The sequence below is a fragment of the Capra hircus genome, chromosome 21 (genome assembly GCF_001704415.2).
Source record: "Capra hircus breed San Clemente chromosome 21, ASM170441v1, whole genome shotgun sequence".
Classification (NCBI taxonomy): domain Eukaryota; kingdom Metazoa; phylum Chordata; class Mammalia; order Artiodactyla; family Bovidae; genus Capra; species Capra hircus.
In genome coordinates this window covers 30,861,911-30,879,704 of record NC_030828.1, presented here as the reverse complement: position 1 = coordinate 30,879,704, position 17,794 = coordinate 30,861,911, and the positions used below count along the sequence as shown (strand labels likewise).

The following is a 17,794-nucleotide window of genomic DNA, read 5'->3' as shown; positions in this document are numbered from 1 at the left end:
TTTTAAAGCAATGTATTAAGTAATTCCCCCTTCAGGATCAAACGATAAAGCATTTAGCAATTGACTTTTCTAATCATAAATAGTAGTCTATAGTAGTATAACTCAATGAGTAAATATAAAGACATGTTTAAAGTATATAGTATATACAATACACACAGGAGATATGTTATAATGTTATAACATATCTAATGTTATAACATATATAATGTTTATTTCTAAACTTTTCTGTCTAATGGTTTTGGGGGATTTTTTTCAAAGAGTGAGTGAGGAGGTAGAGTCTGGAAGGGAGGGATAGGTACCAAGAAAGAAAGGGAAGGCAGAGAAAGAAGCATAACAGAAAGGTAAAAGATAACGAAGGAAGAAAGGAGGGAGAAAGAGGAGAGAAAGGAAGAGAGACACGGATATTTATTTTCTTAATATTCCAAAATTTTTTGCTGTATCCCATATGATGGTATTACTGTTTTCAGTTTTACTGAGGACTTGAAATATGTCTTTATAGTTACTAGCTATTACCTAATGTCCCCTTGCAAATCAAAACCTAATAAGATATTTTTGTTTTTTTGATGTTAGAATTGTCATATATAGAAATACTTAAAGATGATTCTGAACATCAGAATTTATTTAGTAATCTAAAATTTTTTCCCACAGCAATTTCAGGCTTTAATGCATCTGAAACCTTAAAGAAAAGATAGGAATCTAACTATACTATTGGGACAGAACTCTAAGCAAAGCTTACTGAATGAGAAAAGCCACTATTTATTTTAAGATACTGGTCTTCTCCTTTTAATCTATTATATTGTTTAGTCACTAAGTTGTGTCCAACTCTTTCCTGAACCCATGGACTGTAGCCCACCCAGCTTCTCTGTCCATGGAATTTCCTAGGTGCCAGGGTCCAGCCCCGGTGAATCCAGGAAATTCGAAGCGGGGAGGGCGTTGGCGAGGAAAACTTATTTATTTATTAATATAAGATTAAATTAGGAAGAAATAGTGTAGTAGGAAAATTAAGTGGAGAAAGAAGGCTGAATAACTTGGCTTACAGGGAAGGCCAGTAAAGTTCCAGACAAGGAGCTTGCACTATCTACGTTGGGCCACCGGTGCCCACTTGAGTATCTAAGGGTGCCCCTTCTTAGGCTCCCTTTCGTGCAGGTCTTAAAAGCCAGGGCAAGTAAGTAGACTTAGTGAGCCGCCCCGCTCCAGATGGGAATTCAGCCTAAAATTAGAGTAAAGAGGAGAGGGAGGGAGAGGGAGAAAAAGAGAGAGAGAGAGAGAGACACGGGGGGAGCCAGATTCCCAAGAAACTAGGCCGAGAGACTAGTCCGAGAAACTGGTCCATCCTTTATTGTTCAGAAGGCTTTTTATACTTTTGATAAAACATGGAGATCAATGGGTAACACAAAGTTATGCACCGTTAGCAGTCCAGACTCTTATCAAAACCAGGCTTTTCTCTCTGCATACCTAATTGTATACACAAGTCTTAGGTAATTTACATAATCTTCCGGCCAAAAGGGCCAATTAACATTTTACAGCCTTTTTCCTGATAAGGGTTTGTCAACCAGAAGACTTATTTGTGTTGATCTTCCCAAAGTCTGGTCCCATTCTCAGAAAGCACTAAATAAAGTTACATTCTTACATAGCAAAGATACAGCAGTTTATAACAAGTGAAAGGAGTACAGTGATTTATAACAAAAGAAAAGTAATTAACTCAAAAGTCTGGTGTTGCTAACATCAAAACTACTATATATCTTTTTCCATATCCCATTTACATTGATTAACATCCTCCCAGGTGCCTAAAAGATAAAGAATATGGAGGCCTGGCGGCAGTCATTAAATCAACAGTGAAAACCCATCACCAATATGATTTTTAGCTCTTTAGAAAAGGCTCTGTATCTTTAAGATGCTTTTAAGCTTTGTGCCTCTCACGGTTGAGGGGCTGTAAGCAATTCACAAGCTGCAAGAGGTCCGGGGAACCTGTTAGGCAAGCTAGAGAGCTATCAGAGGGGGTTTAACTGAAACATTCCTTTCAAATGCAGAAGACTAAAGCCCTGAGTTGACTTTTTCCCAGAGAATATCAGAAGAGTGGAAAAGCAGAGTACAAAAGCTGGCAGATTTTTGTTTTTTTGTTGGGGTACATGCTCAGGAAATTCCAGGGGGACCCCTGAAGTCTGATCACGACCTTGCGTATGTCAGCTTCCTTCCTCATGACCTTGTCACAGGCAGGATTCCTCACACTGGCTTCCGGCACCTAGGCAACAATACTGGAGTGAGTTGCCATTTTTTTTTCTCCAGGGGATCTTCCTAACTCAGGGTAACCCGCAACTCCTGTGTTGGCAGGTAGATTCTTCACCACTGAGACACCAGGGAAGCCCTTAATATATTATAGAGAGTCCCTATGTCTGCAATACAGTTTTAAGCTCCATTGTAATTAATGGCCATACCCTTAAGACAGATTAATTTCTTTCCCTCAAAGAGATAGAAGTCCCTGCTTATCAAATAAGGAATAAGACTAAGTCCTTCATTTTAAGAAACAATTCTTTATTCTAATTTTTAGAATTACTACTTCAATCTAAGATATTTAGTCCTTTTCCTTGTTTTATTAAGAAAACTATAATTTGTCTTTTATTTGTGTATATGTTTTAGATCACGAAGAGCCCTGTGGTCCTAGTCACAGGTCATTCTGCTTGAATGGAGGACTTTGTTATGTGATACCTACTATTCCCAGCCCGTTTTGTAGGTGAGTAAAATGGGCTGGGGGAGAGGGTAATTTTATTTTTCATTATCTACTCACTTCTTAAAGAAGTGATAAATATTGAATAAAGAATGTGAGATGAAAAGGGGTAAGGAAGACTTCATATTTATATAGAAAAAAATATGGTTTAAAAAAACAAAGCAAAGTGGCAAATCATTTCAAAAGCATTTATTTTGAAAACTTGTAGTGGTTGTTTCAAGTCTATTAGTATTTTTTAATAATCCATTTTAGTAAACTCTCTACAATTTTAGCAAATTAGGGAAGACAGTCTATACTTACTATTCTGGCAAAACAGCTAGAGAATTCACTAATATAAGAAAACATACCATGAGATATTTTGCTTTGATTTAGAATATCTAAGTACATGACAACTGTGTTGGTACCGACTTCATTTGATATATTAAAAAGAAAGTGAAGAGTTAAGGTTTTCTAACGGTGGGAGCAAATTTTGAAAAGAAAGGATCTTAATTTTTATTGTTTTAAAAGACTATGATTCACTTTGGGAGTATAGTTATAGCTAGTGATTAATAAAAGACTTGAAAATAGTACTTGTATAGCTGACTTCATGTGAGTTTGGTTGAATAGGATTAAAGGGGGTTATAATAAACCTCTTTTAATATGTGAACTAACAACATAGTACTACCAGCAGTGTCCATAGATTTTAGCAGAGCTGACATCCAAAGATATTTTGTAGCATGTGTGTCAATTACTCTGTTTTTGTTATTTAACTGAAATGAGAGAGATAGAATCTAGATTTAAGACCATATTAAATAAAGGAATAGGAAAGTGAAATTTTCAGAAAAAGAGAAGAATGTTGGGATTTAGTGTGGAGGAGGAGAGACAGAGAAATAACCTTATAATTATCTCAGGAAGTTTTTAGAAGTTTTCATGGAAGGAATAATGACTGACTATTTTTAAAAATAGGTATTTTTTTCCTCTTAAGTGAAAAAAGAAGGGGATAGAGGAACAAATTAGCAACTATTTGTCACCCTCCAGGTGCTTTATATTAGATTACATTTTAAATCCATTTACTGAAATATAATTTATGTATGATAAACAACATTCATGTAAGTGCATAACTGATGAATTTTAACTAATGTTTATACCTGTGAAACCATCACCACCACGAAATACGGAGTATTTCCATTATCCCCTCAAATTTCTTTACTGACCATATTCTTTATTTACATTTCCATGTTTCATTCTCAGAAAAACCTTAGAGGAAAGGTGGAGAGGAGACCTAAGGAAATAGAAAAATAAGGAGAAAATGAAAACTTAACTGACTGTATACTAACTGTCTGTTATACTGCACTGAGTAAGTGGAAAGAAAGAGTTAAAGAGTATTGAAATATGGAAAGTCATTGAAATGGGAAGAAATCTAGTGTTTTAGTTCAGGCTACTATAGCAAAACACCATAGACTGAGTGGCTTATGAGGAACAGAAATGTATTTCTCATAGTTAAAGGCCAGAAGTCTGAGATCAGGCGCCAGCCTGGTTGGTTTCTGGGGAGTGGCTGCTTCCTGGTTTACAGATGTACCTGGGTAGAACTTTTGACTGGCAGATTTATTGTCAGGAAGAGCTGGTAAGGAGCCAGCTATCAGACTGCAGAGACAACATGTGATAGAATGAGGAGGACCTTCCTCTAGGTGTAAGCAAATTACAAACCACAGGCCAGATTGTTTTTGTTTGACCCTTGACTTAAGAAGTTGTTGTTTTTTTTTGCTTTTTAAAGGGTTAAAAAACATATTCAGAAAATTACAGAAAATTATGCCATGCGTGGCAGGAAGAGAGAGTTCACTAGAGCCTCTTTTATAAGGTTGCTAATCCCATTCATGAGGGGTTCCCTCCTCATGATTTAATCACCTCCCAAAGCCTCTACCTCCTAATACTGTCATATTAGGGTTATGAAATTCAACATATGATTTTGTGGGGGGACACAGATGTTTAGTCCATAGCACTTAGGTTGTCACTCTGCTTTTGCATTTTATATAGGTGCATTTTTAGTTTATTTTCAAACAGTGACTAATGAAAGAGAATGGGCTGCTTTGCTGGGAACTCATGCCAGGCTTAAGAATCTATCTGATATCTTCCTAATTTCAGACTTTAATAGTGGTAGTAATTGAGGAGAAGTTGAAACCATACCCCATGATTCATAATGGCTGGGAAGGAAGCAAGGTCACCATGTTGCGTGATCACAGGAGATTCTTTGAGATTAGCACTTGCCGCACAGTGTACAAGGTATACCCTGGAGTTATTAAACATACTGGTAGAAGGTGAAGTCAGGAGGAACAAAAGGGACCTTGAGAAAAAAGGAAGAAATATGGTGACTAAGGGATCAGTGAAACTGAAAGGCAGATAAGTTTAAAATCATATTTTGTAAAAATAATTGCCTTCTAATAATTTTAGGACCCTGTTTCTAATACAGTCCTATAGGCTATCTTGCCTATATGTAAAGGCAAACTCATTTCGCATCCCAACTCGTACTATTTCCTGCGTTCCCTTTTTCTGACAATCCGACCAGTTTGTCACTCACTGATTCATGTTTAACTGTCACTGAACCCTTGTCTGGTTGTCAGGTCAAAATTCTGCCTTTGCTGTAAGTCTCTCATCTTTCTAGCCCTCTGTTGTCTTACAATCATTGTAAGCTCATACCTTCTTAATCCCTGATTTGTCTATAGAAATGGTTTCCTAGCCAATTTTCTTGGACCCTAATTCTCATCACTACTTCTGCTAAAATAAAACTTCAGTGACAACCTTCATACCTACCCATCTGCCACAGATAACAATAAAGTTTCACCTTTTGCCATAGCTTTTAGAGACATCTACTGTTTGCCCCCAAACTACCTTTGTGATGTTCTATTCTTCCTTGGTCTGAGTTCTACCTAGAACCATTTACTCTTTATGTTAGATACATTTTGCATTTTCTCACCCTTCCTTTTCTTCCTGTCTGTTGGCATCTCACTCCAGAATACTTGCCTGGGAAGTCCCATGGACAGAGGAGCCTGGCAAACTACAGTTCATAGAGTCACAAAGAGTGGAATTGACTTGCAACCGAGTAAAAACGCATGTGCATATTCAAATCCTACTTATATTTCAAGGTTGCCTCCTTCCTAATCACTCACCTCATCACAAATCAAAATTAACCTCCTCCTCTCTGTACAGAGAAATGTGTGGAATTTATTGCCTTATATTTTGTATCACATATATACTCACTCTCTTTATTCTACAATAAATATCCCCCATCATTCTTACCATTTAGGAAATTGCCTTGCCCATGGTAGATGACAGTTTAAATAATTGTTGATTCATTTCTGAATCAGTGGTCAGTATATTTTTCTTTCATGAAATACATAAGTAAATTAATAAAATACTTAGAAATACTACAATGGCAATAAACAAGTAGGCTTTACAAATTTAATTTACTTTTTCTTACACATTGGTCTTTTTCCTCTGTCTCTATTTTTTTTTTCTTATTTGGACTTTCAAACCAGCATCCTTTGGTTTTTCTTATCTAGTTTCTTTATTTGCTTATTTAGCACAGTGATTTTCTTTTTTTTAAGCTAATATTTTAAAGTTGAGGACTACATGGTATCAGTTTATTAGTATTGAGATTTGCTCTGGAGCCTGATTCATGTACAGAATTTTAAATGGTCTGTGTCTACAAGAGAAGATTGTGGATTCTCTAATTGACAGATGTCGAGTTTTATGTATACACTTTAGATCAGGCTTGTTATAATGTGCTGTTCAAATCTCTCATATCCTTAATAATTTTATCTTCATGATTTATCAGTAACTAAGGGATTATGTCCAAATTTCTCACTAATTTTGGATCTTTAATACCATGATTTCTGTTAATTTTTGCTGAATGTATTTGAAGCAGTGTTATTAAGCATATGTTAATTTAGAATGGTTATGTCTTCTGGGGTGTGTGTGTGTGTGTGTGTGTGTGTGTGTGTATGCGTGTATGCTCAGTCATGTCCAACTCTTTGCAACCCCATGGACTGCAGCCTGCCAGGCTCCCCTGTCCATGGGTTTTCCAGGCAAGAATACTAGAGTAGGTTGCCATTTTCTCTTCCAGGTCTTCTGGTGAAGTGTCCCTTTTTTATCATGATATAGTGACCTTCTTCATTGCTAATATTTTTTGTCTTAAAATCTATTTAACTGACATTAATGTGTTATACTAGCCTTCCTGTTTTTGGTACTTGACTAGTATACATTTTTCTTTCAATTTTCCAGTGTGTGTCTATAAACACATACAGTTAGTTGAACTTCACCTTTTCTGTCTTTATTGGAATGATTGAGTTTTATTTTTCCATCCTACGTTCTGTTTATTTTCATTGACATGTCTTAAAATTAATGAAAAGAACAGAAAAAATATTAGAATAAATAGTACATAATGAGTGTATTATTTTGAAACTTGTGCTTCAGATGTGTCAGTGTGCATGTGTTTGGAGTCACATATACTATTTTTTGATTCAGTGGCTCAATATTGTTATTTTTTTAAATTGATGGTGGTATAGTCGCTAAGTCATGTCTAACTCTTGCAACCACATGGACTGTAACCCCCCAGGCAAGAATACTGGACTAGGTTGCCTTTTGCTTCTCTAGGGGATCTTCCAGATCCAGGGATTGAACCCAGGTCTCCTGCACTGTGGACGGTTTCTTTACCAACTGAGCCACCAGGGAAACCCTATTTTTTTTTAATTAGAGTATAGTTAATTTACAATGTTGTGTTACTTTCTGTTGTATGGCACAGTGAATCAGTTATACATATATCCCCACTTTTTTAGACCCATTTCCCACATGGGTCATTACATAGTACTGAGTAGAGTTCTGTTGGGCTCTATATGCATGCTCAGTCACTTCAGTCGTGTCCTGCTTTTTGTGACCCTATGGACTGTAGCCCATGAGGCTCTCTGTACGTGGAATTCTGTAGGCAAGGATACTGGAGTGGGTTGCTGTGCCTTCCTCAAGGAAATCTTCCTGACTCAAGGTTCAAACCAGAGTCTCTTGCATCTCTTGCTTTGCAGGCAGATTCTTTACCCACTGAGCCACCTGGGAGGCCCCTGTGCTATATAGTAGGTCATTATTAATATTTATTTATTTTATATATGGGCTTCCCTGGTAGCTCAGCTGGTTAAGAATCTGCCTGCAGAGCAGGAGATCCTGGTTTGATTCCTGGGGTGGGAAGATCCCCTGGAGAAAGGATAGGCTACCCACTCCAGTATTCTTGGGCTTCCCTGGTGGCTCAGCTAGTAAAGAATCTGCCTGTGATGCGGGAGACGTGGGTTCAATCCCTGGGTCAGGAAGATCCCCCAGAGGAAGGCATGGCAACCCACTCAGTATTCTTGCCTGGAGAATCCCCATGGACTGAGGAGTCTGGCAGGCTACAGTCCATGGGGTTGCCGAGTCAGACACAACTGAGCAACTAAGCACTGCACAGCATTTTCTATATAGTAATATATATATTGTTGTTGCTGTTCAGTTGCTAAGTTGTGTCCAGCTGTTTGTGACCCTATGGACTGTAGAATGCCAGGCTTCTCTGTTCTTCACTAACTCCCAGAATTTGCTCAAATTCATGTCCATTGAGTCAGTAATGCTATCTAGCAATTTCACCCTCTGCAGCCTCCTCCTTCTTTTGCCTTCAATTGTTCCCAGCATCAGAGTCTTTTTCAATGAGTTGGCTCTTGGCATTATATGGCCAAAGTATTGGAGCTTCAGCTTCAGCGTCAGTGCTTCCAGTGAATAGTCAAGAATTGACTGGTGTGAACTCCTTGCAGTCCAAAGGACTCTCAAGAGTCTTCTCCAGCACAGTTCAAAAGTGTGTATGTGTTATGCCCTTTTCCTCTTGCCCTCAATCTTTCCTAACGTCAGGGTCTTTTCCAATGAGTCAGTTCTTCACATCAGGTGGCCAAAGTGTTGGAGCTTCAGCTTCAGCATCAGTCCTTCCAATGAATATTCAGTGTTGATTTCCTTTAGGATTGACTGCTTTGATCTTCCTGCTGTCCAAGGGATTCTCGAGTCTTCTCCAACACCACAGTTCAAAAGCATCAATTCTTCAGTATTCAGCCTCCTTTATGGTCCAACTCTCACATCTATACATGACTACTGGAAAAACCATAGCTTTGAGTATATAGACCTTTGTCAGCAAAGTGATGTCTCTGCTTTTTAGTACACTGTCTAGGTTGGTCTTAGCTTTTCTTCTAAGGAGCAAGTATCTTTTAATTCTGTGGCTGCAGTCACCATCCACAGTGATTTGGGAGCCCGAAAATGAAATCTGACAGTTTCCACTTTTCTCCCATGTATTTGCCATGAAGTGATGGGATCGAATCCCATGATCTTCGTTTTTTGAACGTTGAGTTTTAAGCCAGCTTTTTCACTCTCCTTTTTCACCTTCATCAAGAGGCTCTTTAGTTCCTCTTGGTTTCTGCCATTAGGGTGGTATTATCTGCATATCTGAGTTTGTTGATAACTTCTCCTGGCAATATTGATTCCAGCTTGTGAAGTCATCTAGCCCAGCATTTCACATGATGTACTCTGCATATAAGTTAAGTAAGCACGGTTACAATATATAGCCTTGACATACTCCTTTCCCAATTTTGAACCAGTCCTTTTTTCCATGTCCAGTTCTAACTATTGCTTCTTGAATTGCATATAGATTTCTCAGGAGGCAGGTAAGGTAGTCTGGTATTCCCATCTCTTCAGAAATATTCCATAGTTTGTTGTGATCCATACAGTAAAAGGCTTTAGCGTAGTGAATGAAACAGAAGTAGATGTTTTTTTGGAATTCCCTTGCTTTTTCTATGATCCAATGGATGTTGGCAATTTGATCTCTGGTTCCTCTGCCTTTTCTAAATCCAGCTTATACATCTGAAATTTCTTGGTTCACATAGGGCTGAAGCCTAGCCTGAAAGATTTTGAACATAATCTTGCTAGCACATGAAATGAGTGCAACTGTATGGTAATTTTAACATTCTTTGGCATTGCCTTTCTTTGGTATTGGAATAAAAGCTGACCTTTTCCAGTCCTGAGGCCACTGCTGAGTTTTCCAAATTTGTTGGCATATTGAGTACAGCGCTTTAACAGCATCATCTTTTAGGATTCTAATTAGCTCAGCTGGAATTCCATCAGCTCCACCAACTTTGTTCATAGCCACATTTCCTAAGGCCCACTTGTCCTCACACTCCAGGATGTCTGGCTCTAGGTGAGTGATCACACCATTGTGGTTATCTGGGTCATTAAGAGCTTTTTTGTACAGTTCTTCTGTATATTCTTGCCACCTCTTCTTAATCTCTCTCTTCTGTTAAGTCCTTGCTATTTTTGTCCTTTATTGTGCCCTCTTTGCATGAAGTGTTCCCTTTGTATCTCCAATTTTCTTAAAGAGATCTCTGGTCTTTCCCATTCTATTGTTTTCCTCTGTTACTTTGCATTGTTCACTTAAAAAGGATTTCTTATTTCTCCTTTCTATTCTCTGGAACTCTGCATTCAACTGGGTTTATCTTTCCTTTTCGCTTCTCTTCTTTTCTCACCTATTTGTAAGGCCTCCTCAGACAACCACTTTGCCTCCCTGCATTTCTTTTTCTTGAGGATGGTGTTGGTCACCATCTCCTGTACAATGTTACAAAACTCTGTCCATAGTTCTTCAGGCACTCTTATTGGATCTAATCCCTTGAATCTATTCGTCACTTCTACTGTATAATCATAAGAGATTTGATTTAGGTTGTATGAATGGCCTAGTGGTTTTCCCTACTTTCTTCAGTTTGAGCCTGAATTTTATAATAAAGAGTTCATGATCTGAGCCACAGTCAGCTCCCAGTCTTGTTTTTGCTAACTGTATAGAGCTTTTCCATCTTCGGCTGCAAAGACTGTAATCAGTTTGATTTCGGTATTGACCACCTAGAGATGTCCATGTGTAGAGTCGCCTCTTGTGTTGTTGGAAGAGGGTGTTTGCTATGACCAATGCGTCAATGCATTCTCTTGCCAAAACTCTGTTAGCTTTTGCCCTGCTTTATTTTGTGCTCTAAAGCCAAACTAGACTGTTACTCCAGGTATCTCTTGACTTCCTACTTTTACATTCCAGTCCTCTATGATGAAAAGGGCATCATTTTTGGTGTTAGTTCTAGGAGGTCTTGTAGGTCTTCATAGAATCGTTCAACTTCATCTTCTTCAGCATCAGTGCTTGGGGCATAGACTTGGAATACTGTGATGTTGAATGGTTTGCCTTGGAAACCAATCCAGATCATTTCTGTCATTTTTGAGATTGCAACCAAGTACTGCATTTCAGACTCTTTTGTTGACTATAAAGGGCTTCACCATTCCTTCTAAGGGATTCTTGCCCACAGTAGTAGATATAGTGGTCATCTGAATTAAATCCACCATTCCTATCCATTTTAGTTCACTGATTCCAAAAATGTCAATGTTCACTCTTCCATCTCCTGTTTGATCACATCCAATTTACCTTGATTCATGGACCTAACATTCCAGGTTCCTATGCAATATTATTCTCTTATTACCTTTTAAACATCTGAAAAGTCTGTATCTATAGTGATGGTCACCTTTTAATTTCTGATATAAATGCTTTGTGTTTTTTCTTTTTTTCCTAGAGGTTTATTTATTATTTTTTTCAACACCAGTTTTAAGCTTTTTTGATTTTTCTCAATTGCATTTTTGTTTCCTATTTCATTGATTTTTTTCCCAATGAAACTTTTAGTAATTAATTTGCCTTAGTCCCCATCCCAAATCACATAACTTCACATCAGTTCAGCCCTTAGCCTGAGCCTTATGACCAGTTGTTTTTATGTAGGATAAATTTAAGATAGTAGTCAACTTTTTCCATTTAACATTATCTCATAAATGCTTTTTTAAAATTGCCTTATCTCTTGATGTCATTTCTAACGAAGTACGGTTGACATGCAACATTCCATTCATTTCAGATGTATAGCATAATGATTTGACATTCATATGTGTGAATGTCTGTGTCCTTAAGTTAGGGAAGTTTCAGTCATTGTTTCTTTGAATAAGCTTTCTGCCCCTTTTTCTCTTGCTCTTCTCCTTCTGAGACCCCTAGTATGTCAATTTTATTGTATTTGATACTGTCCCATTGGTCCTTTAAGCTGTCTTCTCTTTTTAAAATCTTTTTTTTTCCCCCTGCTCTGTTTTGGTGAGTTCCACAGAGTGTCCTGTACCCTAGAACACTGATTATTTCTCCTTCATCTAGTCTGCTGTTGAACCCCTCCAGTGTATTTATTTTTTCGGAGAAGGCAATGGCACCCCACTCCAGTACTCTTGCCTGGAAAATCCCATGGGTGGAGGAGCCTGGTAGGCTGCAGTCTATGGGGTTGGGAAGAGTTGGACACGACTGAGCGACTTCACTTTCACTTTTCACTTTTATGCATTGGAGAAGGAAATGGCAACCCACTCCAGTGTTCTTGCCTGGAGAATCCCAGGGATGGGGGAGCCTGGTGGGCAGCCGTCTATGGGGTCACACAGTCTGACACAACTGAAGTGACACAGCAGCAGCAGTGTATTTTTTTAGTTCATTTATTGTATTCTTCAGCTCTCGGACTTCTATTTGGTGCTTTCTTATATTTTCTGTTTCTTTGTTGAAGTTATCTCTGTGTTTATCCTTTCTTCTTCCAAGTTTGGTGTGTTTATGACTATTACTTTTAACTGTTTGGTAGGTAAATGACTTATCGCCATTTCACTTAGGTTTTTTTGTTTTTTGTTTTCCTGGAGTTCAGCTTATTCTTTCATTTGGAACATATTCCTCTGTTTCCTCATTTTGCTTGACCCTGTATTTGTTTCTATGTGTTAGGCAAGATAGCTCTCTCCCCCAATTTTGAAGGAGTGGCCTTGCGTAGGAGATGAACCTTATTGTTTAACTTTGCCCTGGATCTTTATAGTCTCTTCAGCTGCCTTGCTGTTGTTTCAGACCTGTGAGGCTTGGAAATGCATTCCCCCCTGGCCAACAGAGCCTGACAGTCAAGGGGCATCCCCCCTGGCAAGAGGGCTCCACGTGACTACTGGTTCTGGCAGGACTTAGGGAGAAGCCCTGGGAATGGGACACTTGCCTGTCACCTCTGTCAGGTTAGTGCCTGCATTTATTTCTTATAAGGATAAGGATATCCTTAAGGATATTTCCTGACACATGGTGAACAATCAACAAATATTTGTGGAATGAATAAGCAGCTCTGTACATTTGGAGTGGAGTTCTCATTTCAGTGTTTTTCTTAGGATAACTTTCTGGGCCTGGAATAAACAGTCATTGAGTATATATTCTTGCCTGGGAAATTCCGTGGAAAGAGGAGCCTGGTGGGACACAGTCCTTGGGGTCGCAAAAGAATTGGACAGGACTTAGGGACTAAGTAACAACAACAGTGTAACAACATATTTTCATAGCAGACAGTGTTGAGTTTTGTTTAAGACTATAGGGTCTAGGAATTGGTGATGGACAGGGAGGCCTGGCGTGCTGCGATTCATGAGGTTGCAAAGAGTCGAACACGACTGAGCGACTGAACTGAACTGAACTGAACAGGGTCTAGACTTCAGCATAGCTGTGAAACTGTCTTTGCCCATACAAGCTGTATGCTTGTGGACTATTTGCCTCACTTCTTTGACTCACATTTGACTCAGCTATGAAATTGGAGAAACAAACTCCTCTTGCCCAAAGATGTTATGAAAAATTTAAGCACAGGTAGTGTTGGCTAATATCTACTCGTTATTTCTTTTTTGCAGTTTCTTTGGGCTTAATTTTCTCTTCATCCTTTAGCTCTTTGAACTCCTCATTGGATGTTACTGCTTACACAATGCTGAAGTATATAACTGTGTGTATAAATCTGCACATGTATGGAATCACTTATCTGTAAATTCCTAGAGGTAAGATTTCAGGGTTGAAGACACATACTTTTGTGATTTTAATAGGTGTTGCCAAATAGTTCTCTATGGGGATTATAATACTATTTTGAACTCCCACCAGTAATGTATTTGAGTAACTGTTTCCATTACAACAGAGTTGTCAAACTTCTGGATTTTTGCAAATATGGATTAAAACCATAGTATCTCAGTATTCTTTTCATTTATATTTTCCTAATTATAAGTAAAGTCAGACATCTTTCATTGCTTAAATACTAGTTATCTTTTTTGATAAACGTTTGTTCACATATTTGCTTATTTTTAAAAATTGGGTCATTGATCCTTTTTATTTCTAGAACTTGTCTTATTTGGGGGAGGTTAGCCTTTTATGCGGAGAAGGCGATGGCACCCCACTCCAGTACTCTTGCCTGGAAAATCCCATGGACAGAGGAGCCTGGAAGGCTGTGGTCCATGGGGTCGCGAAGAGTCGGACACGACTGAGTGACTTCCCTTTCACTTTTCACTTTCATGCATTGGAGAACAAAATGGCAACCCACTCCAGTGGGACGGGGGACCCTGGTGGGCTGCCGTCTATGGGGTCACTCTAAGGAGTGGGACACGACTGAAGTGACTTAGCAGCAGCAGCCTTTTATGTATAATATTAATTTAAAATAATTATTTATAGTTTATTATGTTTCTTTTTACCTATCCTACGGTGTTTACTTTTCCATTCAGTAGTTCTTTTATTTGTCTGCAGTCAAAATTTTCAGTCTTTTGTTTTTTTCTTAAACTTCAAATTTGAGTCATACTTAGAAAAGTCTTTCTTACTCCAAGGTTATAATGAATTTTCTCATGTTTGTTTCAGGTTCTTTTTTAAAAGTTAAAAATTCATTCTACTTAGAATATGTATATGGTCCAGATTTATCTTCTTCAATAAAACTACCCAGTCCTCTCAACATTATTGGTTTAATGTCATAATTCCCATTAGAATGTCATCCTCATAAGGACAAGAACTTTTACTCATGTTTACTGCTGGAATTGTGCCTGAAACATAATAGGTACTCAGTATTTATTAAATGCTTGAATTCCTCGACTGATTTGAAATGCCAACTTTGTTATATACTAAGTTTCAAATGTAAGTATTTGAATTCTTTCTGGAATTTCTCTCATTTTCCTTTGGCCTGTTCATGTGCCAGTAGCAACTTCTTTTAATTGTTAGATCTTTATAGTGAGATTTAATATATAGTAAGTCTAGGTTTTGCATCAGCACACCCCAACCACCCTTGATTTTTAATTTTTTCATATGAACTTTTAGAATTAATTTATCTGTCCAGAAAGAAAGACTGTGGATTTTTTTGAGTGGGTAATTGCATTAAATTGATACATTCACATAAGGACAGTTATTTTTTATTAATTGCATTAAGTTGATACATTCATATAAGGAAAAAAAATTTTATATAGTACTGAGTCTTTACCCAAGAATAATACGTATCTTCTCACTTATTCAAATTCCCTTTTGTGTCCTTTAGAGGTGTTTTAAAAACATTTTATATAAATTTTGCACATTTCTCTAGTTTTTTCCTATAGATTTTATGTTTTGCTGCAAATATAAATCATTTTACACATAAATTTAATAAATATCATGTTACTCCTATATTTAAAACTCTTCAATGACTTTCCATTTCACTCACATCAAGACCAGAGGCTTAAATGGCTCTCATATTTCTCTACCCTCATATCCTATTCCTCTCCTGTTGTTCCGTCTGCTTCAGCCACACTGGCATCCTTGGTGTTCCTCAATGCCAAGAAAGTTCCTGACTTTAAGATAATGCCCTGGTTTTTCCTTCTGTGATAGAATGCTCTTTCCTCAAGATATCCTTATGGCTAACTCCCTCACATCATTCATCTCTTTACTGTCAACTTCTGGACCACTATTTAAAACATGAAACCTATTCTTCTCCCGTTTCCATTCTTCCTTTATCCACATCTCTTATGATCTACTAACATGCTATCTGACTTTTAATTTATTTTTAAAATAATTTTTATTTATTTTATTTTTGATTATGCTGGATCTTCATAACTACACAGACTCTTCTCTGGTGGTGACGAGCAGGGGCTACTCTCTACTTGTGGCACATGGGCTTTTCATTGCAGTGGCTTCTCTTGTTGCAGAGGCTCTAGGATGCGCGGACTTCACTAACTGTGGCTCCTGGGCTCTAGAGCACAGGCTGATTAGTTGTGGCACACAGGCTTAGTTACTCCATGGCATGTGAGATCTTCCCAGATCAGGGATCAAACCTGTGTCTCTTGCATTGGCAGGCAGATTCTTTATCACTGAGTCACCAGGAAAGCCCTTGTTTACTTTATTGTTTACTATCTCCCCAGGATCGATTATAAACTCTATGGTTTTTTAAATTTAAAAATTTAAGAATTTTTTTTTTATTCAGTGATGTTTCCCATAGATCTAGAACAAGTGCTTAATAATTATCTTTCAAATGAATGGAGGCCCAGCTATTCTGCTAAATTCTTTTATTGTTCATAATATTTTTTCAGTTGATTCTCTTGGTTTTCTCATCGTGTACAATGGAAAACTGATAGAGTGATCTGGTACCCAATTCAAGCATTATATTTTCTATAAAGCTTTTCCAAGTAGAATTAACTGGCCTTCATTTACACTCTGTGGCAGAGCCTATTAGTGTTCAATAAATATCTTTGGGGTCTTCTGCATTTCCCAGCCCCACTTGTCGATAGGTTGGATCCATGAGATTGAGTTCTGGGACAGTGTTATGGAAAGGGATTCAGGCCACTTCCAAACCTGGCCCCAGAGAACTGTTTCCTGAAAAACTCCAGCCTGTCTTTTTCCTACCTCAGTGACCTTGGGGGCCATGTTTTCAAGGTAGTAGATTTAAGTGATGGAGAAGGGCTGCCTGTGAATAAAACACTTTTCTTGCATTAAGCCACCAGTTTGAGGATTACCCTAGATATCAGCTAGTAATTATATTCTCATGTACTCAGACATGTTTTAGACATCTTTATGACTCTTTATGTTACTTAAATGACTTCTGTATATGCTGCTCCCGAATAGAATAATAAGTACCTTAGAGGAAATGCATCCTCTTACTTGTCTTTGAATTGCCTCCATCCAGTATAAGTCCTAGAATATAATAAATGCTAAAAGAAAAAAAAATTTCTTGGTAAAATGTTGACGAGGAAAACGAGGATAGAGAAGAATTTGGAAATCTTATCACTGAAAAGTAGGGGTATTTAATACCAAGTAATCAAAGCTAAGATATAATAAATTCTGTGAGGAAGATGTTTACAGTAGATTGGATTTGAAAATAAAAGTTATTTGTGATTTTCTACAGAGATGTATTGAATTGTTTTTTTGCCCTTCTTTTTTAGTTTACACATTTCCTTCTCTCATTAAGTTAATAACAAACCAGTGCTTCTAAAAATCTCAGAAAATTTTCTTTGTCTAATAAAGTATTAGAATGGGAAGGGCTCAAATGAGGGAAAGGCTGTGAAAAGAAGCCTTAAAAATATCATTAAATTAATTTCCTCAGTTTTACACCTGCCTCATCCTTTTTACAAAGCATCTGAACCAATATGTGTTAAATAGAAATTTAAAATATAGAGCTAATTATGGCTATCAAGAAAAAATGTGTAAATCTTATATTTATAGATCTTTATGATGTAATTCTTATAACACATTTCACTGGGAATATTTGAGGTTTGATCTAGGACCTGTTCATTCTTCATTCTGATACAACCATTTTATCTGATTTCTACCAAGACAGTACAAGCAGATGTAGTAATAACAAATATAATATTGAGATCTAATACTATCATTATGTAGGTAAACAATTCATTAGTTGCTGTAAAAATAAATTATTATAAACAAGAATTGGGCACTCTTTTCCAGTTTTGTGAATGAATCTCTTTTCTGTTACTTATAAGGGGTAGCTTATGTCAAGGACTATATCTGATTTCCTGACCTCTCACTAATGTTCTCTTTTGTCAGCAGCATCTCTTTATTCCACTGTCTTATGTAATCAAGCACGACTGTTAAAAGCAAAACTAAGTTTTTTAATAATACGAAGGTTTACATTTCAAACTCTTGTAATTAAAAAGAAAATGAACTACTCAGTAAAGTTTGTACACCTAGGCCATAAAATAAGTAGCCTTATGAAATACTGT

General features: G+C 37.4%; 1 protein-coding gene across 4 annotated transcripts in view; it reads left to right on the top strand.

Moving 5' to 3' along the window:
* Positions 1-17,794, top strand: part of NRG4 (neuregulin 4) — a 186,047-nt gene that overhangs the window by 46,630 nt on the left and 121,623 nt on the right. For 3 of the 4 annotated variants that reach the window (XR_001297025.2, XR_001297026.2, XM_018066097.1), the window contains one exon: positions 2,638-2,731. The exons of the other annotated variant lie outside the window; for it this stretch is intronic. Coding sequence is in view for 1 of the 3 variants with exons in the window: in XM_018066097.1 (XP_017921586.1) it covers positions 2,638-2,731 (94 nt within the window). In the remaining 2 variants the exon portion in view is untranslated. The remainder of the gene's footprint in view (positions 1-2,637; positions 2,732-17,794) is intronic. 4 annotated transcript variants of the gene reach the window in all.